The following is a 27930-nucleotide window of genomic DNA, read 5'->3' as shown; positions in this document are numbered from 1 at the left end:
AGTTTCACAATACTTTTGAGATAATATTCTATAAGAGGAACAGGAGCTCAAGCTGTTGAAAATGTGAGGTGATCTCCTGCCCAAGCCAAGCACTGCTCATAGATCATTTAAAAAAACGGTGTACAGTAACCCTTCTCAGTAGAAAAAGGAAAAATATGCACATTCAATAATCAGATGCCGGACACAAAAAAAACAAGTAAATGAAAGAAGTAATGTCCACAACTCTGGAATAATACATTCTCAGCCATTTTTGAAACCCCTCCAAAAGAGAAACGCCCAAGTTATATTTGTCTTTATTAGCTTGCAGTTAGATACATCTAGCACATGTGGATTCATATACTGAGGTGATTTGTGAATGGTACACAATATAGCCATTTATTGATTTGTTGTTAATATCATCATGTGCTTTTGAAATGTACAGAAGAACCTGATTCACAAGCTTTTTTTTAGTCACATCTGATTAACCAAATGTTACAAATTGCCCTCAATTTGCTTTCCAGTACCCAATATCTTGCCAGCTTCAGAAATGTTATATATTAAAGTTGTCTACTATCTCAAATTAGGCCCTTATGCCACTGTGGTAGAACAAAAACAAGTCACAGAGGGTGGATTGCAATGAGCTGTAACATTGAGTGGCAATTTCAATAATCCCATGCCTCAAGGGATGAAAAATGGAAATAAATTGGAGATTATTATATAAAAAAAAAAAAATGTAAACATCTTGATTGCAACTGACGTGAAGGCTCAGAATGGGTCATATCGCTAAAGTAAGGCTACATAAAATAATTCATTTGTCGGACCACACAAAGTGATTACGTACATAATGCCTTTTTATGAGCTGTTTGGAGCTCATAATTCTGAGGTTTTCTAAAATCTCATTTAACTAAGGTTCCATGGTTAAAGTTGGAATTGCACCAACTGCATTCCTGGATTCTACTGCCGGGTCTTCTGAAACATTGCTTCAGAGGCCCCACCATTTTCTATTGCTTCTCTGACAAACTATCATGAAGCTTTTATAGTTAGCGTTCGCTATCAGAAAGCCTTTGTCGCTAAGACCATCCTTAAGTCATCCATATAGCCCCCCTTAACGAGGGTTAAGCGTTAACTCTTTAGCAATTCATTATGAAAATATTTCCAAATATTTAACAGTATTCAATTAAGTCTTACCTCCAAAACCTCGTTATTGTGCCATCAACTCTATTGTCTTACTAAAGGCCATTTGTCACTTTAAAAATACATACTGTATAGCAAGTCTATGTTCATTACAAGTTTCACTGTATTTCTTTGCCATATTGCTTCATGCAATGAAAAAATTTACATGGAATGATACAAAGTGAATGAATGAATGAATATGATGTTTGGCACATATTGTACAGTTGGACACAGGAAGCTTAATAACATTAACAATACACACACAATTGTCAAGAATTTTGACAAAAATGAAAAGACATTTGTAAAGAGTAGTTATCTTCTGGAGGGCAAACAAAGCGGAACACTGTAGTTTATGAAAGTCTGTTTGAATCTTTGCAATACACAGTATATTGAACGTCTGGAATATAGTTGTATTTCTTCTTCCATGCTCTTTTTTGCAATACATTTACACAGCTCAGCCCGGCGATATATTATTTACGTTTTCTCAGACACAAATACAAACAGACAAACGACCACCAGAACACATACCTGCACACCCACGGTGGAGGTATGAATTTCAACAGCTCTTGACTCCTCTTGTAGTCCCCATATCCTAGTTCCCTTTATGTAAAAACAATAACAAAAGTATTGATTTGTTCAAAAGTGACTGTGTTCATTATGTCAACATAACGATGGAAGCGCTTTTAGTAAAGGAGAGCATGGGACTGTCTGAAAGGGCACATTATTCCCTACATAGTGCACTACTTTTGACCAGGGCTTATTTAGGGAATAGGGTGCCATATTCAGACACTTTCCAGCTCATTTGAAGGATTTCCGCTCGTGGTTAAAAAGCAGGATGACAGCTCTTAGAGAAAACACATGGTGGCTAATGTTGCAAACGTTCGAGCTTGAAAGTGTCTCATGTCATGTTTTTTTCCTCCCTTTTACAAGCGCTGGTTTTATGAATAGCTTCGAACCCCCCTCACATTTCTACCAAGTCTGGTCGTATACTGTATGTGCTATAGCCAGGGATGAAAGCAAGACGGTACGGTCCAGTATGGCGTCCCAGCAAAATAAATAGTGGGGTTATGCCGTACTGGTAAAACATGAGCCTGTCACAATATTTCAAGAAAAAAATGTCAAGAACCATTTCACCATTATTTATCAATAGGCTACCTACCGCATGTCAGAGGCATGAAAAATGAGCAAATGGACTTGAACGGGTGGGATAGCCTACGCTCCAAAAATGCGATGTGGCTCGACAAGAACACTGACATTTTCCCAAGGCAGAGATGAATGGCCGACACCAAGACGCTAACGAACAGCAGTGGGCGCATACATTCTGGCCTAATGACATTTGTCAAAATGTCATTACACTTTGTGGTGTTTTGTGTCTCTTTCCATTCACCACTGTTTGGAGGCTGGAAATATATTTTGAGTGGATGATTGTGCACAAGTAAACTAATAGGCTAAAGGAGCCCTTTTGAAGTGATTGTTGGACAATCAGATTAAAACATAATGATTAGTTGTGTTTATGCCACAATAAAAGGTAATACATTTTAAATTTTTAATGACAAATCTTTTTCTGGTGATATCCAATTGTCCAGTCCCGTACAGACTTGGGAGAGGCGAAGGTCGAGAGCCGCGCGTCTTCCGAAACATGACCCCGCACTGCTTCTTGACACACTGTTCGCGTAACCCTGAAGCCAGCCGCACCAATGTGTCGGAGGAAACACCGTCCAACTGGCGACCGTGTCAGCGTGCATGCGCCCGGCCCGCCACAGGAGTCGCTAGAGTGTGACGGGCTAACCGTCCCCTAGCCTGGACGACACTGGGCCAATTGTGCGTCGCCTCACGGGTCTCCCGGCCGCAGCCGGCTGGGACACAGCCCGGGATTGAACCCAGATCTGTAGTGACATCTCAAGCACCGCAGTGCCTTAGACCGCTGCGCCACACGGGAGGCCTTAATTATAAATCTTTACGACTAAGCCCACAGAGATCATTATGAATGAATAGGGATTCTATATGCAATTCTATGATGAAGTGCGTACACACATAGGCGGTCCCGTACTGGGAAGAAATTAAATTGACTTTCACCCCTGGCTATAGCCAACTCTTCTATCCTTGTCAAGCCGTACTACACTGTATACATGGCAATGAACGAACATAGACAGGAGTTGGCTAAATCACAAACAGACTAGCCTGGTACCAGGTATGTTTGTGTTGTCTCGCCAATACCAATAGTCGTTGTCACGCCAATGACCATAGGAGTTGGCAAGACAGCACAAACAGATCTAGAAACATGCTTACAAACAGGATGGGACCACCAGGCTAACATCTAGCAGCAATGGCACTTCTTGGCTCCCCGCCCTCCTTCCTAAAACTGTGAAGTCTCGGTGAAGGAGATGGCATCGGTCTTGTCGATGGTGAAGCCGCCGTTGACATAAGACTTTTTCTCACACTCTTCATCGTCCAGCGTGGTCTCCAGGACGAAGGGGTTGGTCACGTCCACGTCCGAGGTGATGTCCATCCTCTCCAGCTCCCGCCTGGACAGCTTCTGGACAATGCCAGCTCCGTAGGCATCCCCCAGCACGTTGATCATGGTGCGGAAGCGGTCTCTAAAACAGCCGGAGGGGGTATGGTGAGTGACTATTGTCTGTTGATTATGAGTTAGTTAAAGATACTGTTGACTTTGCAATATCACATCATCATACGTTGCTGGGCAACTCCCTGCTTACAGACATCAACAACAACAAAATGTATTCTGCCAAGACTGGCCCTCTTGGGCATTGCTCAAGGGATGGCACAAATCGGGAAGAGAAAGTAGTGGCAGTCTTGACAAATTGAAAGTCTGTTTTCTCTTAAGAAGTCGCACCACTGCGTATGGTGATGTTATATTGCTGAGTCTACCTTTAACACCTTGCACTGTTGTATTCATCACTAAAATAATAATTTATCTTGACAATATTATGCTCAACAAGGTATTACTCACAGTAGCCAATCCACAGCAACAATTAAAGTGACATCATTTGCAGGTAGTCCAACGGCAGTCAGCACAATCACCATGGTGACAAGTCCAGCGTTAGGTACACCGGCAGCTCCGATGCTGGCTACTGTTGCTGTTATACTGAAATTGGAGTAAGTTAACATCTTTACAAATCCTTTACCCTGACATATTATTAGGTCAGATGCTTGATACCAGCATAATGACACGACAGATGGTATAAATGGATGTGACAGCCGATTTCACCTGAGTTTTTTCAGTTTTGTCAAGCTCAAATATGGTTTTTTTCATACATCACTGAGTGGCATACTCATTCAGAGCAGCTAAAGTCCAATGCCACCAAAGGCTATGGGTTCTGATCACAAGTATACGAAGACACTTTAACTTGCTCAAATGATGTACAAAGAATATCAAATCTAATTTCGACGTAGGCTGTTGGTGATTTACCTGATGGTGACAATCTGACCCACATCCAGAGAGTAGTCGTTGAGCTGGGCAATGAAGATGGCAGCAACCGCCTCGTAGAGAGCCGTGCCATCCATGTTGATAGTGGCGCCCACAGGCAACACGAAGCGGGTGATCCTCTTGTCGATCCGGAGGTTCTCTTCGGCACAGCGGAAGGTGACCGGCAGGGTGGCAGAGCTAGAGGTCGTATTTAAGTTGAATGCAGGATGGATGCACGGATAGATGGATGGGTGGATTGTATAGATAGATGGATGGATACATAGATAAGTCAGCCATTACATCTATGCTTTGCTATAGACAACAGATTGTACAGTCGTGGCCAAAAGTTTTGAGAATGACACAAATATACATTTTCACAAAGTTTGCTGCTTCAGTGTCTTTAGATATTACTATGGAATACTGAAGTGTCACACCCTGGTCAAAGTATTTTGTGTTTATCTTTATTTATTTGGTCAGGCCAGGGTGTGGCATGGGTTTTTGTATGTGGTGTGTATTTATGGGGATTGTAGCTAGTGGGGTGTTCTAGCTAAGTCTATGGCTGTCTGAAGTGGTTCTCAATCAGAGGCAGGTGTTTATCGTTGTCTCTGATTGGGAACCATATTTAGGCAGTCATATTCTTTGAGTTTGTCGTGGGTGATTGTCCTTAGTGTCATTGTTCTGTGTTAGGTTACACAAGTATAGGCTGTTTCGGTTTTCGTTAAGTTTATTGTTTTGGTAGTGTTTGTGTTTAGTGTGTTTCTTCATTAAACATGGATTGCAATAGACATGCCGCATTTTGGTCCGACTCTCCTTCACATCAAGAAAACCGTTACATGAAGTATACAGTGCCTTGCGAAAGTATTCGGCCCCCTTGAACTTTGCAACCTTTTGCCACATTTCAGGCTTCAAACATAAAGATATAAAACTGTATTTTTTTGTGAAGAATCAACAACAAGTGGGACACAATCATGAAGTGGAACGACATTTATTGGATATTTCAAACCTTTTTAACAAATCAAAAACTGAAAAATTGGGCGTGCAAAATTATTCAGCCCCCTTAAGTTAATACTTTGTAGCGCCACCTTTTGCTGCGATTACAGCTGTAAGTCGCTTGGGGTATGTCTCTATCAGTTTTGCACATTGAGAGACTGAAAATTTTTCCCATTCCTCCTTGCAAAATAGCTTGAGCTCAGTGAGGTTGGATGGAGAGCATTTGTGAACAGCAGTTTTCAGTTCTTTCCACAGATTCTCGATTGGATTCAGGTCTGGACTTTGACTTGGCCATTCTAAAACCTGGATATGTTTATTTTTGAACCATTCCATTGTAGATTTTGCTTTATGTTTTGGATCACTGTCTTGTTGGAAGACAAATCTCCGTCCCAGTCTCAGGTCTTTTGCAGACTCCATCAGGTTTTCTTCCAGAATGGTCCTGTATTTGGCTCCATCCATCTTCCCATCAATTTTAACCATCTTCCCTGTCCCTGCTGAAGAAAAGCAGGCCCAAACCATGATGCTGCCACCACCATGTTTGACAGTGTGTTCAGGGTGATGAGCTGTGTTGCTTTTACGCCAAACATAGCGTTTTGCATTGTTGCCAAAAAGTTCAATTTTGGTTTCATCTGACCAGAGCACCTTCTTCCACGTTTGGTGTGTCTCCCAGGTGGCTTGTGGCAAACTTTAAACAACACTTTTTATGGATATCTTTAAGAAATGGCTTTCTTCTTGCCACTCTTCCATAAAGGCCAGATTTGTGCAATATACGACTGATTGTTGTCCTATGGACAGAGTCTCCCACCTCAGCTGTAGATCTCTGCAGTTCATCCAGAGTGATCATGGGCCTCTTGGCTGCATCTCTGATCAGTCTTCTCCTTGTATGAGCTGAAAGTTTAGAGGGACGGCCAGGTCTTGGTAGATTTGCAGTGGTCTGATACTCCTTCCATTTCAATATTATCGCTTGCACAGTGCTCCTTGGGATGTTTAAAGCTTGGGAAATATTTTTGTATCCAAATCCGGCTTTAAACTTCTTCACAACAGTATCTCAGACCTGCCTGGTGTGTTCCTTGTTCTTCATGATGCTCTCTGCGCTTTTAACGGACCTCTGAGACTATCACAGTGCAGGTGCATTTATACGGAGACTTGATTACACACAGGTGGATTGTATTTATCATCATTAGTCATTTAGGTCAACATTGGATCATTCAGAGATCCTCACTGAACTTCTGGAGAGAGTTTGCTGCACTGAAAGTAAAGGGGCTGAATAATTTAGCACGCCCAATTTTTCAGTTTTTGATTTGTTAAAAAAGTTTGAAATATCCAATAAATGTCGTTCCACTTCATGATTGTGTCCAACTTGTTGTTGATTCTTCACAAAAAAATACAGTTTTATATCTTTATGTTTGAAGCCTGAAATGTGGCAAAAGGTCTCAAAGTTCAAGGGGGGCAAATACTTTCGCAAGGCACTGTAATTACAAGCATTTCATAAGTGTCAAAGACTTTTATTGACAATTACATGAAGTTGATGCAAAGAGTCAATATTTTCAGTGTTGACGCTTTTTCAAGACCTCTGCAATCCGCCCTGGCATGCTGTCAATTAACTTCTGGGCCACATCCTGACTGATGGCAGCCCATTCTTGCATAATCAATGCTTGGAGTTTGTCAGAATGTGTGGGTTTTTGTTTGTCCACCCGCCTCTTGAGGATTGACCACGGGTTCTCAATGAGATTAAGGTCTGGGGAGTTTCCTGGCCATGGAACCAAAATATCGATGTTTTGTTCCCCGAGCCACTTAGTTATCACTTTTGCTTTATGGCAAGGTACTCCATCATGCTGGAAAAAGCATTGATCGTCACCAAACTGTTCCTGGATGGTTGGGAGAAGTTGCTCACGGAGAATGTGTTGGTACCATTCTTTATTCATGGCTGTGTTCGTAGGCAAAATTTTGAGTGAGCCCATTCCCTTGGCTGAGAAGCAACCCCACACATGAATGGTCTCAGGATGCTTTACTGTTGGCATCACCTTGTCTTCTCCGGACAAGCTTTTTTACGGATGCCCCAAACAATCGGAAAGGGGATTCATCAGAGAAAATGACTTTACCCCAGTCCTCAGCAGTCCAATCCCTGTGCCTTTTGCAGAATATCAGTCTGTCCCTGATGTTTTTCCTGGAGAGAAGTGGCTTCTTTGCTGTCCTTCTTGACACCAGGCCATCCTCCAACAGTCTTCGCCTCACTGTGTGTGCAGATGCACTCACACCTGCCTGCTGCCATTCTTGAGCAAGCTCTGTACTGGTGGTGCTCCGATCCCGCAGCTGAATCAACTTTAGGAGACGGTCCTGGCGCTTGCTGGACTTTCTTTTGTGCCCTGAAGCCTTCTTCACAACAATTGAACCGCTCTCCTTGAAGTTCTTGATGATCCGATAAATGGTTGATTTAGGTGCAATCTTACTGGCAGCAATATCCTTGCCTGTTAAGCCCTTTTTGTGCAAAGCAATGATGACGGCATGCGTTTCCTTGCAGGTAACCATGATTGACAGAGGAAGAACAATGATTCCAAGCACCACCTTTCTTTTGAAGCTTCCAGTCTGTTATTCGAACTCAATCAGCATGACAGAGTGATCTCCAGCCTTGTCAACAATCACACCTGTGTTAACGAGAGAATCACTGACATGATGTCAGCTGGTCCTTTTGTGGCAGGGCTGAAATGCAGTGGAAATGTATTTTTGGGATTCAGTTAATTTGCATGGAAAAGAGGGACTTTGCAATTCATTGCAGTTCATCTGATCACTTTTTTTTTTACCCCTTTTTTCTCCCCAATTTCATGGTATCCAATTGTTGTAGTAGCTACTATCTTGTCTCATTGCTACAACTCCCGTACGGGCTCGGGAGAGACGAAGGCTGAATGTCATGCGTCCTCCGATACACAACCCAACCAGCCGTACTGCTTCTTAACACAGCGCGCATCCAACCCGGAAGCCAGACAATGTGTCGGAGGCTACACCGTGCACCTGGCAACCTTGGCTAGCGCGCACTGCGCGATGAGACAAGGAGATCCCTACCGACCAATCCCTCCCTAACCCGGACGACGCTAGGCCAATTGTGCATCGCCCCACGGACGTCCAGGTCGCGGCCGGTTACGACAGAGCCTGGGCGCGAACCCAGGGACTCTGATGGCACAGCTGGCGCTGCAGTACAGCGCCCTTAACCACTGCGCCACCCGGGAGGCCCTCATCTGATCACTCTTCATAACATTCTGGAGTATATGCAAATTGCCATTATACAAACTGAGGCAGCAGACTTTGTGAAAATTAAATATTTGTGTCATTCTCAAAACTTTTGGCCACGACTGTATGATCCTGAATAGTGACGGAGGCTTACCTGGAAGAGATCATGAGAGCAGTGACCAGTGCCTGGGCCATCCCTAAGGTAAAGGTGTACGGGTTCTTCCTCACAATGGCAAAGTAGATCAGCGGCAGACAAATGGTGGAGTGGATAGCTAGGCTAAGGAGAGAAATAAAACATTACATTGCCATGAAAAAGAAAGTGTCTGATTAAAAAATTGTGATGATCAAACAAGTTTTGACTCGTTGTAAGAAATAGCTGACTAACCCCTGGCGTTAACTGGGGACTAAAACTCTCCTCCTCCAGCTTATAATAACACAATGACCAGGGTGGCGTCCCAAATGGCATCCTTTTCCTTTTATAGTCTGCTACTTTATGACCAGGGCCCATAGGTCTCTGGTCAAAAGTAGTGCACTATATAGCCATTTGGGACACACATGACTGCGTTCCCCCTCACTAAACTCAGTTTCCTTTTGCTGGTCACCCAGAAGCATCATTCTGTCCGGTAAATTTACGGGTTGGACAGGCGTTCGCCAAAGGCCTCATTACCGCAACTGCAGGTTGAGCAGTTTTAAATGTCCTTGGTTCTTATCTGTGCCGGGACAGAGCTGGGCTTTTACAGTATCTTTGCAGGAAACCTGGACCCTAATGCCAGCTATAAATCTAGCATTGTTGTGGCGAAGTATCAGAAAGAGAAAGAGGGACTAAGATGGCTGGCTCAGACTCACCCACTCAGCACTGTCACCATGTACAGGCCCATCTTTCTGAAGATCTCCCAGTCTTCTACCTCGATGATCTTGGCAGCTATGAGGAAGAGTATCCCCACTGGCATGTAGCTGTAATTGCAACAATACACTCTTAGAAAAAAGTTTCTGAAAGGGTTATTTGACTGTCCCCATAGGAAAACCCGTTTTAGTTCCAGGTAGAACCATTTTGGGTTCCAGGTAGAACCCTCTGTGGAAAGGGTTCTATACGGAACCCAACATGGTTCTACCTGGAACCAAAAAGGGTTCTCCTATGGGGACAGCCGAAGAACCCTTTTAGGTTCTAGATGACCACTTTTTTTCAGAGTGTAGTGTTGTTAATGCCATTGTTATGATCATCATCATCACTATCATCATCACCACCACAGAAATGTTAGCATTACATCTACAATAGCATAGAAAACAGCTACCGGATGAATTCACCTAAACAGCTGTTGTGTACTGTAAGTGAGCGATGTATGTCGTCTAACAGGCTGTATCGTACCACATGATAATCTGGACTAGCCTCATGGTGGCCTCGTTTAAAGCATCAAAGAATTCCAGCAGAATGCGTCCCCTTTCGCCCATCTTGCCGATGACAAGGCCGAACGCCACACAGAACACGATGAGGCCCAGCACGTTGATCCCATCAGAATATGACCCGACTATCTTATAGTCCTTGGTGATGTTCTGCAGAGGGGAAAAATAAGGAAGAAAGTAGTTTAAGTTCAAAATAGATTTTGGTCAAAAGATCCACTTGTGGGGCCTCCCAAGTGGTGCAGCAGTCTAAGGCACTGCATCTCAGTGCTAGAGGCGTCACTACAAAGCCAGCTGCGACCGAGAGACCCATGAGGCGGCGCACAATTGGCCCAGCATTGTCCGGGTTAGAGGAGGGTTTGGCCGGCCGGGATGTCCGCAGGAGTCACGCTCTATAGCGACTCCTGTGCATTCTGAAACGGTCGCCAGTTGGACAGTGATTCCTCCAACACATTGGTGCGGCTGGCTTCCGGGTTTAGCGAGCAGTGTGTCAAGAAGCAGTTGCGGCTTGGCAGGGTCGTGTTTGGGAGGACGCATGGCTCTCAAACTTTGACTCTCCCGAGTTCGTACGGGAGTTACAGCGATGGGACAAGAATGTAACTACCAATTGGCTATCACAAAATTGAGGAGAAAAATGGGTTAAAAATTGTGTTACAGTGGGCTGACATCCATGTCTTGAGCTTTTTCCTCAGATCACAACATAGTGACCCATTTACACAGTGGCGTCATAATGTAAGTTGATTCATGGTCATATCCATCACATTAGATGTGGGTGGTCAGGTGTAGATTCACAAAGGCTAAGTTGAAGACCCACATTTTCAACCCACAAAGACAAAATATTGTGATTGGACAGATAGTCATCTGATTAACTTTAACCACATCTGATTAACTAATCAGGTTTAAAAAGTAAACCACATCTGATTAAAAGTAAACCAGGCTTAGCAGCTTTGATCCTATCAAATCACAGCTTTTGACACACAGGTGGATAAACACATGGAAACAGTGACACCTACCTCTGGGGGGAAAATGGTTGTCATGACAGCGGTAGAGAGAGGAGGGAACATTGTAATTGTAGTGTTCCCCTTCACTTTAGGTGGTTCCAGCTCTTTGCGCTTTGTCTTGTACTGGAATGATTGAATAGGTTGAATTGAAATAGTTACATTTGACATGGTTACATTTTAATGTAGGATCATGTTTTCTCTTCAAAGTGCAGTGATTGTATAGCCTGGCCCCAAATCTGTTTGTGCTGTCTTGTCAACTCTTATGAGAATTGGCAAGACAGCGCAAACACACCTGGTACCAGGCTAGTAACTGAAAGCTTTAATGTACAAATCAGACAATGACAGTTACCTGTTGGAAACAAGCCTGCAGTAGGTTTTCAGGAAACATGTTTCTGTGGATGGAACAAGACATGTTGAGATGGCAACAATGTGAGACAAATGTGGAAATGTTATACACACTGCACCTCCGACTGATGGAGAACAGACCTTTTGTAGAAATTCTACAAAACTATTCGTCTATATGATGGTATAGACGAATAGTAGCTGTCACCTGACAAGATCCAGTAGAGTGTCGACAGTGGTGACGTTTGGTGTGGTCCCTGTCCTGTCGATATGTTCGGCCTCCTGAGAGACACCAGGTCTGATGGTCATCACCAATACAATACCTGGAACACATGTTATAACCATCTGTCAATATTCAGCTTTCAATGTTGATGTGTAAATAACAACATGTTACATAGTCAGTCTGTCACTCACTTAATCTGAAGCATGAGGCACTGAAACATTCCACATTTTGTTCAGTGTCGTCATGCTTCATAACAGACGGGGAGCAGCTGAAAGAGAATGAGACCAAGCCAGTCATCCTGTTAACTCACCCAGAATAACTGCGATGATGGTGGTGGAGAAGTAATACACCACAGCCCTCAAACCTATCTTTCCAGAAACTTCCGAATCCAGGGCGGCGACTCCTGTGACCACAAACAAGACAGAAAGACAATTGACCTGTTGTTCACCCAAAGGAGACATGTCTGTCAACAAGTCTCAATGACAATCACTATTTCATTTGTCCTTAATATCTAAGATATCTGGCGCAACAATGACCTGTCGCAGGTGTCTAGACGCAGAACTCAAGAAGATCCGCTTGCCATGGCCCGAGGCAAAGAAAGCTGCCCAAGTTCTTCTAAGAGGATTAATACTTAAGATATCTTAACCTTCTCTGATGGCCCTCTTCTTTAAACATAGTGCTGAGTGACTGAGATGCAATTCATCCCAAGTTACCTGTTATCATGCTGGAGATGATGAGGGGCAGGATGACCAGCTTGAGCATCCGCATCAGGATCTCTCCCGGGAAGCCAAAATACTGCTTATGAAGGTGGGAGAGGGAGGCATATTCCCTGACCACCACCCCAAGACCTATCCCTGAGGGAGAGAGGGAAGGAAGGAGAGAGGAGGAGGGAGAGTGAGAGAGAGAAAGAGATAAATAAGACAGCCAATTCAAGAGGTTGGTTCACACAGGTTAGTTCAATGCGTGGCTAGTTCGATACATCACACTGTATTATTGCAGACTGTGTCCCACGCTAGCCGCACACTGAGTATGAGGCATTTTCACAGTGGAAATTTAAAGTGGGAGAACAGAGAGAGGGCGAGATAATGATGACAAAAAGGAACAATATTGATGTTTGACCTGCCTGCCACGTCAAATTAAAACGGAAACATCATTATCATTTCAGAGCTGCCCTGTAAGCTACCACCATATTATGCCCATGTCATTTTCTTGTTTTTAGTTTTACGGGCCAAGGTTGCTCTGTGTTTCATGACGCTGGCTCAAGGTTGTGACATTGAGGAAAACACTTCCTTTAGCCATAAGCTGCTAGAGTAGCATTGCTATTGCTGACCTGCGCAGCAACAACGACCTTGGAGAGCATTAGTTTATTGGCCAAGCGGGCTGCCTGTCTTGGCGTTTTTATAAGGCTCATTGCGCATCGCTGTGGGGGGTTTTCGCCCATAAATGCCACATACAGTGAGTTTCTCAAATCCCCCCCCCCCACCACCCTGAGTGTGTTATCAACCATTACAGGCCACCATAAAATAACCTTGTGCAAGGTGATGACACAGCGAATCGTAACTGAACAAGTTACATCATTCCTAATGAAAAATAAAATCTCTCATAATGAATACACTGTATAGTAGTGGTTTAGTGTTAATGGTGGGGATAAGGTTAGAAACTGTTGTGGGGGCTACTGGATGGGTCATGTTGACATGCTGAGAACCAAATACACCCAAATAGACATTGCACATGCCTAGACGAATACTACTGAAACAAACAAGTGATTCATAAGTTATGTTGTAATTAGCCATGCAATTTCTATGTAAATATCAGGCAATTTCTGTAAAATAATGTGCTTCCAAAAATGACGAATCGCACTCTCCATGCCGTTTTCTGATCAGTTTTCATGGTTTAATTAAAAAGATGAGTCGGCACATCTCTTGAGATCTGGGTCGGTATTCAGAAAGCATCTTAAGAGTATGTGTGCTAGGATCAGTTTTGTCTTTTAGATGCTAATAAATATGATTATATGGAGAAGGGGGCCCTGATCCTAGATCAGCACTCCTACTCTGAGAATACAGGCCATGTGGAGATGGAAATCTTGCAGCATTTGCATTTTAGTCATTTAGCAGACACTCTTATCCAGAGCGACTTACAGTAAGTAGTGAGTGCATGCATTTTCGTACTGCCACAACAGGACAGTTATTGGCAAAGCTAAATTACTTACTTATGAATGAAACATACATGATGACGGCCAACAATACCGCCCATGTAATTACTTAAGTACAGAACTGGCATGAAAGGGGCTGCCTTGCCATTAAAGAGTAGTGGTCAGCAACAGAGGCCACATGGTGGAGTAGTGAATTTTTGTCATCCAATGGCAGAACTCATTTTCTGTTTAAGGTGTTCCATGGCATCCAACCAAATTACAGACTGACAAGAGTGCTCATCTCAGCATGTAATTCAAACAAGGTCCTGACTTCTCTGTTGTCACTCAAGATTCCATGTCACTTAATTAGGGGTGTTAATTAAAGGCGTATTCTGCCATTTCGCCAATGAAATTCACGAAAAATTAAGGCTCAATCAGAACACTCAAACTTAGGCCAGAATTCAAATGGGACACTACTATGGCCACCTAAAAGTCCACGGCTTCCTTATTTATATATATATTTTTTTATTTACCCCTTTTTTCTCCCCAATTTCGTTGTATCCAATTGGTAGTAGTTACAGTCTTGTCTCATCGCCGTAACTCCCGTACGGACTCGGGAGAGGTGAAGGTCGAGAGCCATGCGTCCTCCGAAACACAACCTTGCCACACAGCACATCCAACCCGGAAGCCAGCCGCACCAATGTGTCGGAGGAAACACTGTTCAACTGGCGGCCTGGTCAGTGTGCACTGCGCCCGGCCCGCCACAGGAGTCGCTAGTACGCAATGAGACAAGGATTTCTCTGCCGGCCAAACCCTCCCTAACCCGGACGACACTGGGCCAATTGTGTGTCGCCCCATGGGCCTCCCGGTCGCGGCCGGCTGCGACAGAGCCTGGGCTTTAACCCAGAATCTCTGGTGGCACCACTGCGCCACCCGGGAGGCCTCACTATTTATATTTTTTAAAGATTTTATTGCATTTTTTTTTTTAACTATACAAAACATATTTTACAAACAACAACGTACAGATGCACACAAACATCCACAACATCACCCCTGCCCAGACCCACCTGCTTCCACCCTCATCTCCAGCGCCCGCGTCACTCCGCCATATGGCCTCAAACTGCACCATTTTCTTTCTCTCAGTCGCCCACGCACTTTCAACATTCAGATAATAAAGCATTTGACCTTTCCATTGTTTTAACGATGGAGGATTTGGTTGATTTCCAGTTAAGGATATGTTTTTCCCCCCAAGATGATTGATGAGAAAAGTATCGTCCAACCCATCAGGTATCTCACTGCACCCTCATATGCCATGTCCCCGGGTTCCAATTGGCTCTTTTAACCCCCACTCCTCTTCACTGCAGCTCTTAAAATGTAAGAAAGATCAATAAAAATAGGAATGGATTATCAATTTTGCCATGTGCATTTGGACCAACACAGGTTTATGTTGACATTCTAAAACTCTGCTTAAGCAGAGATGGTGTAATCCTTGTGGAGGACACTTCAAAGTCAGCATTTATCATTTAATTGGTCGAAAGCCTTTAAAACACATTAGACACAATACTGCCACTGAGCCAAAGTCCATTTAGTTCATAAAATTATAAATGTCCAACCATTAAGAAGCCAAGCAAGCACCAAAAATTGTTGAAGGGTAGGACAATTCGGTGACAGGGGCCATACAAATTGGTGTGTAATTCTTTCTAAAAACAAGGGGTCGCAGGCAGCTTCAGAGGGGGGTTGTGAATAAATCTAAATAAATAATAGCCTTCTCTGCATAATAAAGTGATACGTTCCATAATTAACAATGCATTTTTAGATTAATTGTCCACCACCACCATTAGCCTTTCGCTGTGAGCTCATTGTTGCATTTTAGCACTTTGAATGACAACAAAGGAGCATATTATAGTTTCTACCACGGCTAGACTGTGTCGCAGGTTATTTCCACAGGACTCCACAGCCCCCGGTTGATTATCCCTTATGTATTTTATATCTATTAAATAAATGTCATAAGCCAGAAATGCTGTGGTGGGCTGGGCCATATATGGCCCCTGAATCACACTATTTGCGAATCACATTGACAGGACCTTGCATGCAGAACAGCTGTACCGACTGACTGGACTGAAGGAGCCAGTGGAGTGTGCCGCTTCAGTCTAGTCACGTTCGACTGGGGTTGCGAGACAGGCTCTGGGAGGCAGCAAAGCTCAGCACAGGGAACCCTGTCTCTGTCGGAGACTGGGCAATGAATGGCGTAGCAGCAGCAGAAACTGCGAACGCATAATGATCAGTCACACACGTGCACAATTATGAACAGTCACACACTGTAATGATAAGTCACACACACAAACACACACAGATACACTCATTATGAACAGCCACAGTCACACACTGTTTGCATCCATCTTCGAACATCCTCACAGCATAAGCACACACACAGATGCATGCACAGCCTGGTCTCATACACTAGATGTAACATAGTAAACGTAAGTCCAGAACACCCAAATTAGTATGTTACGTTTGGTTTGCTTACATAAGACAGATGGTTACTTAAGGCAAAAACGAAAGTAGGGTGATTGGTCGTAAAACGCAAACGTCTAGCAACCCAAAGGTTGTGAGTTCAAATCTCATCATGGACAACATTTTAGCTCATTTGCACCCTTTCAACTACTTACTACTTTGCAACTACTTAGCATGTTAGCTAACCTTTCCCCTAATTATTTTATCCAACTCTTGCCCTAACCTTAACCCAACTCCTAACCGTAACCCCTAGCCTAGCTAATGTTAGCCACCTAGACAGAATTCGTAACATATCATACATTTTGAAAAATGTGTAACATAGTGTACGTTTTGGAAATTTGTAACATATTGTATGTTTAGTAAATTCGTAACATATAACACAAATTGTAATTCGGAATATATCATACGAAATTGGTGATGGACATCCACAAATGGGGTTTGGGGTTTTAGGCTGGGTTTCTGTACAGCACTTTGAGATATCAGCTGATGTACGAAGGGCTATATAAATAAATTTGATTTGAAATGAATACATACAAAACGCAACATATACTAAAGGTAGTGTCTCGGATTTACGTACAGAATCATACGAAAGGCTCTGAGACCAGGTTGGTATGCAGCATGCACAAGCCGACATTATGGACACAGCACACACATGCGTGCACATTGCTATTCTAATCAACCAGCCCCCAGCCCTACGCATCCTTATATGACCAAGAGAGGCTGCTGGATGACTCCAAGCCTGGACTGCAGCAGGGGAATACATCAGGAGAGAAAGCAATGACAAAAAAAAGGAGAGGGAAGGGGAAATGGGTAGGATGCACCACCACTGACAGAGCAAGGAGAGAGTGGAGACAGACGGGCAGCCTCGCGGAAGGGTGACATCAACCAAGGCTTCTTCACGTTAAGCAGAGCGCAGACATTATGGGGGCTTCGCTTTCACTTACCTAACAGCACCGACACAATGGTTGCAATAAGCAGCCAGTTCCTCTTCAGCAAGCCTTTGAAGTCCCAGCCCCTGCGTTCTTTCTTCCCCATCATGTCCATTGGTGTGGCTGTTGGTTGTTTCCTTTAGCCCCCGCAATAGAGAGCACAAATGGGAGTCGGGACTCTCGGGAGACACAAAAGGCTCCACGTATCAGGCGGCCAGCTGACAGATGCAGCAGACAGTAGAGGCGGCTAGTAGCTGTCTGCGCTGCTGCTATAGCTACCAGAGGATGCAGCTAGCCTGCCTGGCTGTCAGTTGTTTCTGATGGAGAGGGACTGGAGAGAACCGCCTCCTGTGTGTGTCTCTGTGTTTGTGTGAGGCAGAAAGTGTGTGTGTGTGACGGAGAGAATGAGAGGGGGAGATACATCACCAGGTTTTTATCCATAGGGTCACCTCCAACCCCCCCCCATTACACGCACGCACACACCCACCCACCTACACACCCCGCGAGCTGCTCAGTCTGGGGTCTTTCTCCTTCATTACATCTAGGAGATTAAAAATATATTCTCCAGAGACAGTCACTGAATGCAATAGCCTACTTTGCATGGGTAGTATCCTAACAGAGTTGGTATAATATGGAGAAATGGCACAATATTGCTTGGCTGGCTGTTGACTGCTGGATCATATGCGTACAGACAGATAACCATTTCTGGGAGGGATTGGAAAGATTTGACAGTGATGTGCAAGTGATGTTACAGACGGCCTATGAAAAACCCTTTTCAAAGGGCGTCCTTGGTTTCACAACTGTAAAACATGCATGGATCATTAAAAGCATAAAGAAACATGTATGGATAATTCTGGGTATTTTCTGACATGTACTATCAAATGATTAACTCAATGTTCATAGGAGTCGTATGATTCATGGGAATGCCTTTCCATTCATTCATTTTTTATTTTTTTTTGTGCATCAATTGTTCAAATGTCAAATGTTTGGATGAATGTAATTAACTGTTTTGTTTTGGACTCCAAACTGTTAGCCCTCCAAGACAGGATTGTGTGGAGGCACCAAATCTTATCTGAGATTTTAGTGTATCGCCTATTTGGCCGGTCAACAACAGCCCCGCACAGAGTCCATTCCTTAACTATACTGCCACCTACTGTGCCTTAGACACCTGCACCTAATCTTTACACTATCTAAACACACAAAATGCATTGTATAAGAATACATAACACAAGATCCTTTAATAAAAATGCCAATTGATAGAAATACCATTCTAATTAAACATTGAGAAGATCTCATTTCTAAACATTCATTCTGCTGTCCTTTTTTCTTCATAACATTGTTCAGTATGCAGCGCATTCAGACCCCTTGACTTTTTCCACATTTTGTTACATTACAGCCTTATTCTTTATCAATCTACACACAATACCCCATAATGACAAAGCGGAAACAGGTTGTACATTTTTGCACATTTATTAAAAATAAACCTTATTTAGATAAGTATTCAGACATTTTGCTCTGAGACTCAAAATTGAGCTCATGTGCATCCTGTTTCCATTGATCAACCTTGAGATGTTTCAATAACTTGGAGTCCACCTGTGGTACATTCCATTGATTGGACACGATTTAAAAAAGGCACACACCTGTCTATATAAGGTCCCACAGTTGACAGTCCGTGTCAGAGCAAAAACCAAGCCATGAGGCTGAAGGAATTGTCTGTGGAGCTCCAAGACAGGATTGTGTGGAGGCACCAAAATATGTCCGCAGCATTGAAGGTCCCCAAGAACAAAATGGCCTCCATCATTATTACATGGAAGAAGTTTGGAACCACAAAGACTCTTCCTAGAGCTGTCCGCCCGGCCAAACTGAGCAATCAGGGGAGAAGGGCCTTGGTCAGGGAGGTGATCAAGAACCCGGTGGTCACACTGACAGAGCTCCAGAGTTACTCTGTGGAGATGGGAGAACCTTCCAGAAGGACAACCATCTCTGCAGCACTCCACCAATCAGGCCTTTATGGTAGAGTGGCGAGGCGGAAGCCACTCTGACCACTTGCTTGCACATGACCGCTTGCTTGGAGTTTGCCAAAACCCACCTACAGACTCTCAGACCATAAGAAACAAGATTGAACTATTTGGCCTGAATGCCAAGCGTCACGTCTAGAGGAAACCTTGCACCATCCCTACGGTGAAGCATGGTGGTGGCAGCATTATGCTGTGGTGACGTTTTTCAGCGGCAGGGACTGGGAGGCTAGTCAGGATAGAGGGATAGATGAATGGAGCAAAGTATAGAGAGATCCTTGATGAAAACTGACTGGGGCAAAGGTTCACCTTCCAACAGGACAACGACCCTAAGCACACAGCCAAGAAAACACAGGAGTGGCAAGTCTCTGAATGTCCTTGGGTGGCCCAGCCAGAGCCTGGACTTGAACTTGATCTAGCATGACTTGAGAGACCTGAAAATAGCTGTGCAGCAACGCTCCCCCATCCAACCTGACAGAGCATGAGAGGATCTGCAAAGAATAATGGGAAAAACTCCCCAATTACAGGTGTGCCAAGCTTGTAGCGTCATACCCAAGAAGACTCTAGGCTGTAATCACTGCCAAAGGTGCTTCAACAAAGTACTGAGTAAAGGGTCTGAATACTTATGTAAATGTAATATTTCCGTTTTTTTATTATGAATACATTTGCAAAAAAATCTAAAAACCTGTTTCTGCTTTGTCATTATGGGGTATTGTGTGTAGATTGATAAGGGGGGGGGAAAAACTATGTAATCTATTTTAGAATAAGTCTGTAACGTAACAAAATGTGGAAAAAGTCAAGGGGTCTGAATACTTGTTAGATTCAGAATGTTTATTATCATCGTAAAACAATCAACTGAATAATTGTAAAGAATCGGTACTTGGAGTCATAGAATCGATATATCGTCCAGGATAGGCAGTGATAAACTGTTAAATCTGTACACAAAACAGATTTTAAAAAATACGACATATGCATATATTAATAATATCCCGCCACTAACGAAGTGTTCCAACAGGGCTACGTAGCCTGTGGCTCAGTTGGTAGAGCCAACTGGCTTGCAACGCTGGAGTTGTGGGTTCTATTCCCACGGGGGAGAATGTATGCACTCACTCTGGATAAAAGCGTCTGCTAAAATGCTTAAACCTGGGTGTCAGACAGTGTGGCTATTGTGGAGTCTATTGTGTTCGCTCCCTGTGGTGCTATGGGAGGATCCGATGCCTTCAGAAGAGTGACTTTCTGAGGAGGCGTTAGGTGACTGGGGGTGAACTCAGATATTTTTGTGGTAGGAGAATCAGAATTAGCTAAGACGTCTCATCTGCAGAATATGCTTACATGATTGAACTTTTGAACTCTTGTTATTAGAATGTTTCCCTTCGGACTCTGGTGTTGGCAGCTGCACTTCCTCATATGGCCTCAGTCACCTAGGGCCCAGAGAGGGGAGAAGTCAGGCTTGTCTATCACCTGTCCCTGTTGCTGTGCAGAATATCAGAAAGAGAAAGGGCAAAGGAGGTCAGAAGGGAACATTGTTTCCATATGTGAATGTGTCTTTACCTATTGCAAACCATGTGAAGGGATGGCGTGAGTAATGGGGAACCAATCGCCAATCACAATGTCTGTACGTCAGTCACCCCCTCCTTGCACCTTATTCTCTCCCCCAGTTCCCTTTTTAGCAAGGTGGAGACTAAGTAATAACAAATGTCCTTTTAAGTTCTTAGAACTGAACAAAACTATCTTTATATTTGGGGCCAAGGTCTGGCACAGGATGTGTGGGGTTGGTGTCTGGAACTATTGTATGTCATCGCTGATGTTGCACCTATATAGTAAATAACCAGAGGCTCACTCCACTCAATGGGCTCTCACTCTTTTCACTTTGTGGGTGGTGTGACCAGCTCTCTTATCAATACATTTTTAATAAAGTGAATATCCTGATTGGTGATTGTCCTTGTCTCTCCTCATTACTGGTAATTGAAAATATCCACTACATTATTAGTCCGAATTTGCAGAATTAGGATGTCTAGTTCTCAGATAATATAACTAGCTCCAACTTATTTTATTTTTATTTCACCTTTATTTAAACAGGTAGGCTAGTTGAGAACAAGTTCATATTTACAACTGCGACCTGACCAAGATAAAGCAAAGCAGTGCGACACAAACAACAGAGTTACACATGGAATAAACAAACATACAGTCAATTACACAATAGAGAAAAATCCTACATACAGTGTGTGCAACTGACATAAGATAAGGGAGGTAGGCAATAAATAGGCCATAGTGGCAAAATAATTACAATTTAGCAATTAAACACTGGAGTGATAGATGTGCAAAAGATGAATGTGCAAGTAGAGATACTGGGGTGCGAAGGAGCAAAAAAAAAAAGAAAAATAATAAATAACAGTATGGAGATGAGGTAGTTGTATGGGCAATTTACAGATGGGCTATGTTCAGGTACAGTGATATGTGAGCTGCTCTGACAGCTGGTGCTTAAAGTTAGTGAGGGAGATATGAGTCTCCAGCTTCAGTGATTTTTGCAATGCACTCTAGTCATTGGCAACAGAGAACTGGAAGGAAAGGCAGACAAAGGAGGAATTGGCTTTGGGGGTGACCAGTGAAATATACCTGCTGGAGCGAGTGCTACGGGTGGGTGCTGCAATGAGATAAGGTGGGGCTTTAACTAGCAAAGACTTATAGATGACCTGGAGCCAGTATGTTTGGCGACGATTGTGAAGCGAGGGCCAGCAGGTCGCAGTGGTGGGTTGTATATGGGGCATTGGTGACAAAACAGATGGCACTGTGATAGACTGCATCCAATTTGCTGAGTAGAGTTTTGGAGAATGTTGGCTATTTTGTAAATGATATCGCCGAAGTCCAGGATAGTCAGTTTTACGAGGGTATGTTTTGCAGCATGAGTGAAAGATGCTTTGTTGTGAAATAGGAAGCCGATTCTAGATTTAATTTTGGATTGGAGATGCTTAATGTGAGTTTGGAAGGAGAGTTTGCAGTCTAACCAGACACCTAGGTATTTGTAGTTGTCCACATATTGTCCAGAGTAGTGATGCAGGACGGGCGGGCAGGTGCGGGCAGCGATCGGTTGAAGAGCATGCAAGTAGTTTTACTGGCTTTTAAGAGCAGTTGGAGGCCCCAGAAGGAGTGTTGTATGGCATTGAAGCTCGTCTGGAGGTTAGTTAACACAGTGTCCAAAGAAGGGCCAGAAGATTGGTGTCGTCTGCGTAGAGGTGGATCAGAGAATTACCAGCAGCAAGACTGACATCATTGGTGTATACAGAGAAAAGAGTCGGCCCGAGAATTGAACCCTGTGGCACCCACAGAGACTGCCAGAGGTCCGGACAACAGGCCCTCCGAATTGAGACACTGAACTCTATCTGAGAAGTAGTTGGTGAACCAGTCGAGGCAGTCATTTGAGAAACCAAGCCTGTTGAGTCTGCAGATAAGAATGTGGTGATTGACAGAGTCAATCTCTTTGCACGCAAATACTGTTTTGAAGACAATGTCACCCCAGGTTTGTATTCAATAGGGCATGCAAAAAAATTAAATATCAATTATTTCTTATGTCCAGGTAGTCAATCAACATTTCAATGTTTTCTTCCATTTGGAACCTAATGAATCCATGCCTAATGAACTACATCACTTTGAGGGCTCTGACTACAGTGGTCACATCTCAGAGTTCCCCCGTCGCCAACTGAGCCATCCTCTGCAGTTCCTTCTTAGAGAGCATTGGCGTGGGGATAGCTTCTGTACTATCTCCCATGATGTTGATGGTCATGTCGCAACAATCCAGCAAGAGGCAAACATACAGTAGAAAGCAGGGCATTTGTAAAATGTCGTTAATGGAAATATTAGCAGAGATATTTTAGGGGGAAAACACCATAACAAAAAGGCTTGTGATAGAACTGCGGAGAGCTTCAAATTCATACCATATTTTCTTGAAGCTTTGGAAAACCGTATGGATATTGGTTAACAGAGTGGATGACGACACAAGCCCTTGAAAACAGATTGGCGGGAAAAGCTGGTAAAGAAACTGTTAAAGTGCACCATTTGATTCAAGGGCACAATCTCAGTGTAACCCGACTCCTTAAATGTATGGTGAATGCACGCTGCTAATCGTATGCTCCATTTCTCCACAAAACTAAACGCTGGATAATATAGGGACGCACAGTCGTATGAAAACGTTTGGGCACCCCTCTGAGGCTGCATAATAATTTACTCTGTCGTCACAGAAAATGATCACAGTGGCATGCCATTCATTTTCTAATAAAAGTTGAGTACTGGGGTATTTGTCCAGACAAAGATTTTTAATGTAGCAATATTAAGTTGTATGAAATTAAATCAAATGTGAAAAATAGTCTATGCAAAAATGTGGGCACCCTTGTCATTCTGTTGATTTGAATACCTGTAACTACTTAGCACTGATTAATTGGAACACACAATTGGTTTGGTGAGCTCATTAAGCCTTGAACTTCATAGACAAGTGCATCCAATCATGAGAAAAGGGTATTTAAGGTGGCCAATTGCAAGTTGTTGTTCTCTTTGACTCTCCTCTGAAGAGTGGTAACATGGGGGCCTCAAAACAACTCTCAAATGACCTGAAAACAAAGATGTTTTCAAAAAAGATGTTCAACATTATGGTTTAGAGGAAGGCTACAAAAAGCTATCGCAGAGATTTAAGTTGTCAGTGTCCACTGTGAGGAACATAGTGAGGAAATGGAAGACCACAGGCACAGTTCTTGTTAAGGCCAGAAGTGGCAGGCCAAGTAAAATATCGGAGGCAAAGGCGAAGAATGGTGAGAACGGTCAAAAACAGCCCACAGACCACCTCCAAAGACCTACAACATCATCTTGCTGCAGATGGTGTCACTGTGCATTGTTCAACAATTCAGCGCACTTTGCATAAGGAGAAGCTGTATGGGAGAGTGATGCGGAAGAAGCCTTTTCTGCACACACACACCACAAACAGAGTCGCTTGAGGTATGCAAACGCACGCTTCATTTTGGAATAAGGTGCTGTGGACTGATGAAACAAAGATTGAGTTATTTGGTCATAACAAGGGACGTTATGCATGGCGGCAAAAGAACACAGCGTTCCAAGAAAAACACTTGCTACCCACAGTAAAATTTGGTCCATCATGCTGTGGGGCTGTGTGGCCAGTGCCGGTACTGGGAATCTTGTTAAAGTTGAGGGTTGCATGGATTCCACTCAATATCAGCAGATTCTTGGGAATACTGTTGAAGAATCAGTCACAAAGTTTAAGTTACGCCGGGGTTGGATATTTCAACAAGACAACAACCCAAAACACTGCTCAAAATCTACCCAGGCATTTAATGCAGAGGAACAAGTATAATGTTCTGGAATGGCCATCCCAGTCCCCAGACCTGAATATCATTGAGAATCGGTGGGATGATTTGAAGCGGGCTGTCCATGCTCGGCAAACATCAAACCTAATTGAACTGGAGATGTTTTGTAATGAGGAATGGTCCAAAATACCTTCATCCAGAATCCAGACACTCATTAGAGGCTATGGGAAGCTTCTAGAGGCTGTTATTTTAGCAAAAGGAGGCTCTACTAAATATTGATGTGATTTTTCTATTGAGGTGCCCAAATTTATGCACCTGTCTAATTTTGTTTTTATGCATATTGCACATTTTCTGTTAATCCAATAAACCTAATTTCACAACTGAAATATTACTGTGTCCATCAGTTATTTGATAGATCAAAATGAAATTGCTGATCCAAACACCCAATTATTTATAAATGGAAATCATGGAAATTGTCAGGGGTGCACAAACTTTTTCAAACGACTGTATGTACGAAGACTTGTCTTTCTTGCAATAACACTCGCACAAATATTATAATGGCGCGAGAGGGGATGGCTGCTGTTTTACGGGTTCCTAACCAACTGTGGTATTTATTTTTTGTTGTCATTTGGCATCGTTTGTAACTCATTTTGTATATAATGTTGCTGCTACCATCTCTTATGACCGAAAATTGCTTCTGGACATCAAAACAGCGATTACTCACTTTGAACTGGACAAAATGCTCATCCAGAAGCGGCGCTCCAAGTGGCCGGGGACATTAATGCAGGCAAACTTAAATCCGTTTAACCTCATTTCTACCAGCACGTCACATGTGCAACCAGAGTGAAAAACAACTCTAGACAACCTTTACTTATAACGATACAGGGCGAGACCCAGATGCAGACATGGGAGGCAGATGGTTCGAGTCACTGATATTTATTATAAAACAAGGGGCAGGCAAGAGAAAGGTTGTGCACAGGCAAAATATCATAAACCAGGTCAGAGTCCAGGAGGTACAGAGTGGCAGGCAGGCTCGAGGTCAGGGCAGGCTGAATGGTCAGGCAGGCAGGTTCAGTGTCAGGGCAGGCAAAGGTCAGAACCGGGAGGACGAGAAAAACAGAGACTTGGAAAAAGCAGGAGAACGGAAAAACACGCTGGTTGACTTGACAAGACAAACTGGCAACAGATAGAACACAGGAATAAATACCCTGGGAATAATGAGGAAAACGGGTGACACTTGGAGGTGGGTGGAGACAATCACAAAGGCAGGTGAAACAGATCAGGGTGTGACAGTACCTCCCCCCTCTAGAGGCGCCACCTGGCGTCCTACCTTTAGCTGGAACCCAGCACCTCTCCCCCGGGCCATAACCCTCCCAGTCAATCACATACTGGAAACCCCTGCCCCATGGTCAAACCCTCAGAAAGCGTCTCACCGTGTATGCTGGCTGGCCATCGATGACACAGGGGGAGGGATGGGCCTGGAAACAGAAGACAAATGGCTGTGAGACAAGGGCTTAATCCTGGACACATGAAAAGTAGGGTGTATACGGAGGGTACGGGGTAACAGCAGGCGAACAGCAGTGGAACTAAGGACTCGAGATGGGGAAAGGACCAATGAACCAATGAAAAGGGGGGAAGGTTTGCGGGATTCCACCAAAAGGGGAAGATCCCGTGTAGACAACCATACCCTCTGCCCGAGACGATCGCGGAGCGCTGGAGTCTGGTGGCGCCCCACTTGTTGACGATACCTGGAGGTGATCTTGAGAAGAGACGACCGAGCCCTTTTCCAGGTACGCCGACAGGGGTGTACGAACATCTGGGCTAAGGGTATGTTGACCTCTACTTCTTGCTCCGGGAAGAGCGGGGGCTGACACCCCACGGAGCACTCGAAGCGGGAAGAGTCCAGTGGCTGAGCAGGGTAGAGTGTTCCTAGAATACTCCACCAAGACTGGTTGCTGGCTCCAGGTAGTGGGGTTACTAGAGAAGAGATGCCGAAGTGTCGTTTCCATGTCTTGATTGGCTTGCTCCGACTGGCCGTTGGATTGGGGATGAAACTTGGGCGACAGACTGGCCGACGACTCGATAAGGGTGCAGAACGCCTTCCAGAATCGGGACGAGAACTGAGGATGCCAATCAGAGACAATGTCGACCGGGAGTCCATGGATTCGGAAGACGTGCTGCACCATGAGCTGAGCCGTTTCTTTGGCTGACAGTAACTTGGGGAGAGGTATGAAATGGGCGGCTTTGGAGAACCTATCCACCACCGTCAGGATAGTGGGGTTGCCATCTGACAGGGGAAGCCCAGTGACAAAATCCAGGGAAATATGGGACCAAGGGCGATGAGGAACAGGGAGTGGCTGAAGGAGGCCAGACAGAGCTTGCCGCGGAGTCTTATTTTGAAGCATTGTTCCCTTTATTTTTTTGAGCAGTGTGTGTGTATATATATATATACACACACACTGCTCAAAAAAATAAAGGGAACACTTAAACAACACAATGTAACTCCAAGTCAATCACACTTCTGTGAAATCAAACTGTCCACTTAGGAAGCAACACTGATTGACAATAAATTGCACATGCTGTTGTGCAAATGGAATAGACAACAGGTGGAAATTATAGGCAATTAGCAAGAGACCTCCAATAAAGGAGTGGTTCTGCAGGTGGTAACCACAGACCACTTCTCAGTTCCTATGCTTCACATGCTGTTGTGCAAATGGAATAGACAACAGGTGGAAATTATAGGCATTTAGCAAGACACCCCCAATAAAGGAGTGGTTCTGCAGGTGGGGACCACAGACCACTTCTCAGTTCCTATGCTTCCTGGCTGATGTTTTGGTCACTTTTGAATGCTGGCGGTGCTTTCACTCTTGTGGTAGCATGAGACGGAGTCTACAACCCACACAAGTGGCTCATGTAGTGCAGCTCATCCAGGATGGCACATCAATGCGAGCTGTGGCAAGAAGGTTTGCTGTGTCTGTCAGCGTAGTGTCCAGAGCATGGAGGCGCTACCAGGGGACAGGCCAGTACATCAGGAGACGTGGAGGAGGCCGTAAGAGGGCAACAACCCAGCAGCAGGACTGCTACCTCTGCCTTTGTGCAAGGAGAAGCGATGCCAGAGCTCTGCAAGATAACCTCCAGCAGGCCACAAATGTGCATGTGTCTGCTCAAACGGTCAGAAACAGACTCCATGAGGGTGGTATGAGGGCCCGACGTCCACAGGTGGGGGTTGTGCTTACAGCCCAACACCGTGCAGGACGTTTGGCATTTGCCAGAG

General features: G+C 44.1%; 1 protein-coding gene across 1 annotated transcript; it reads right to left on the bottom strand.

The window, feature by feature from the left end:
* Positions 1 to 281: 281 nt before the first annotated feature.
* Positions 282 to 17786, bottom strand: slc1a1 (solute carrier family 1 member 1). The gene is made up of 12 exons (XM_021615169.3): positions 17348 to 17786; positions 12472 to 12612; positions 12069 to 12161; positions 11744 to 11858; positions 11543 to 11585; positions 11206 to 11316; positions 10161 to 10345; positions 9641 to 9748; positions 8949 to 9071; positions 4583 to 4777; positions 4124 to 4258; positions 282 to 3749 (listed from the first exon to the last, which is right to left on the bottom strand). Exons 1-12 carry the CDS (start codon positions 17445 to 17447, stop codon positions 3509 to 3511), a joined length of 1590 nt encoding a protein of 529 aa, XP_021470844.1. The 5' UTR covers positions 17448 to 17786; the 3' UTR covers positions 282 to 3508.
* Positions 17787 to 27930: the final 10144 nt, after the last annotated feature.

The sequence above is a fragment of the Oncorhynchus mykiss genome, chromosome 9, assembly GCF_057628025.1.
Source record: "Oncorhynchus mykiss isolate SJ-2025 chromosome 9, ASM5762802v1, whole genome shotgun sequence".
Classification (NCBI taxonomy): domain Eukaryota; kingdom Metazoa; phylum Chordata; class Actinopteri; order Salmoniformes; family Salmonidae; genus Oncorhynchus; species Oncorhynchus mykiss.
Note: the sequence above shows the minus strand (reverse complement) of the source record. Positions and strands in the feature narration are given on the sequence as shown.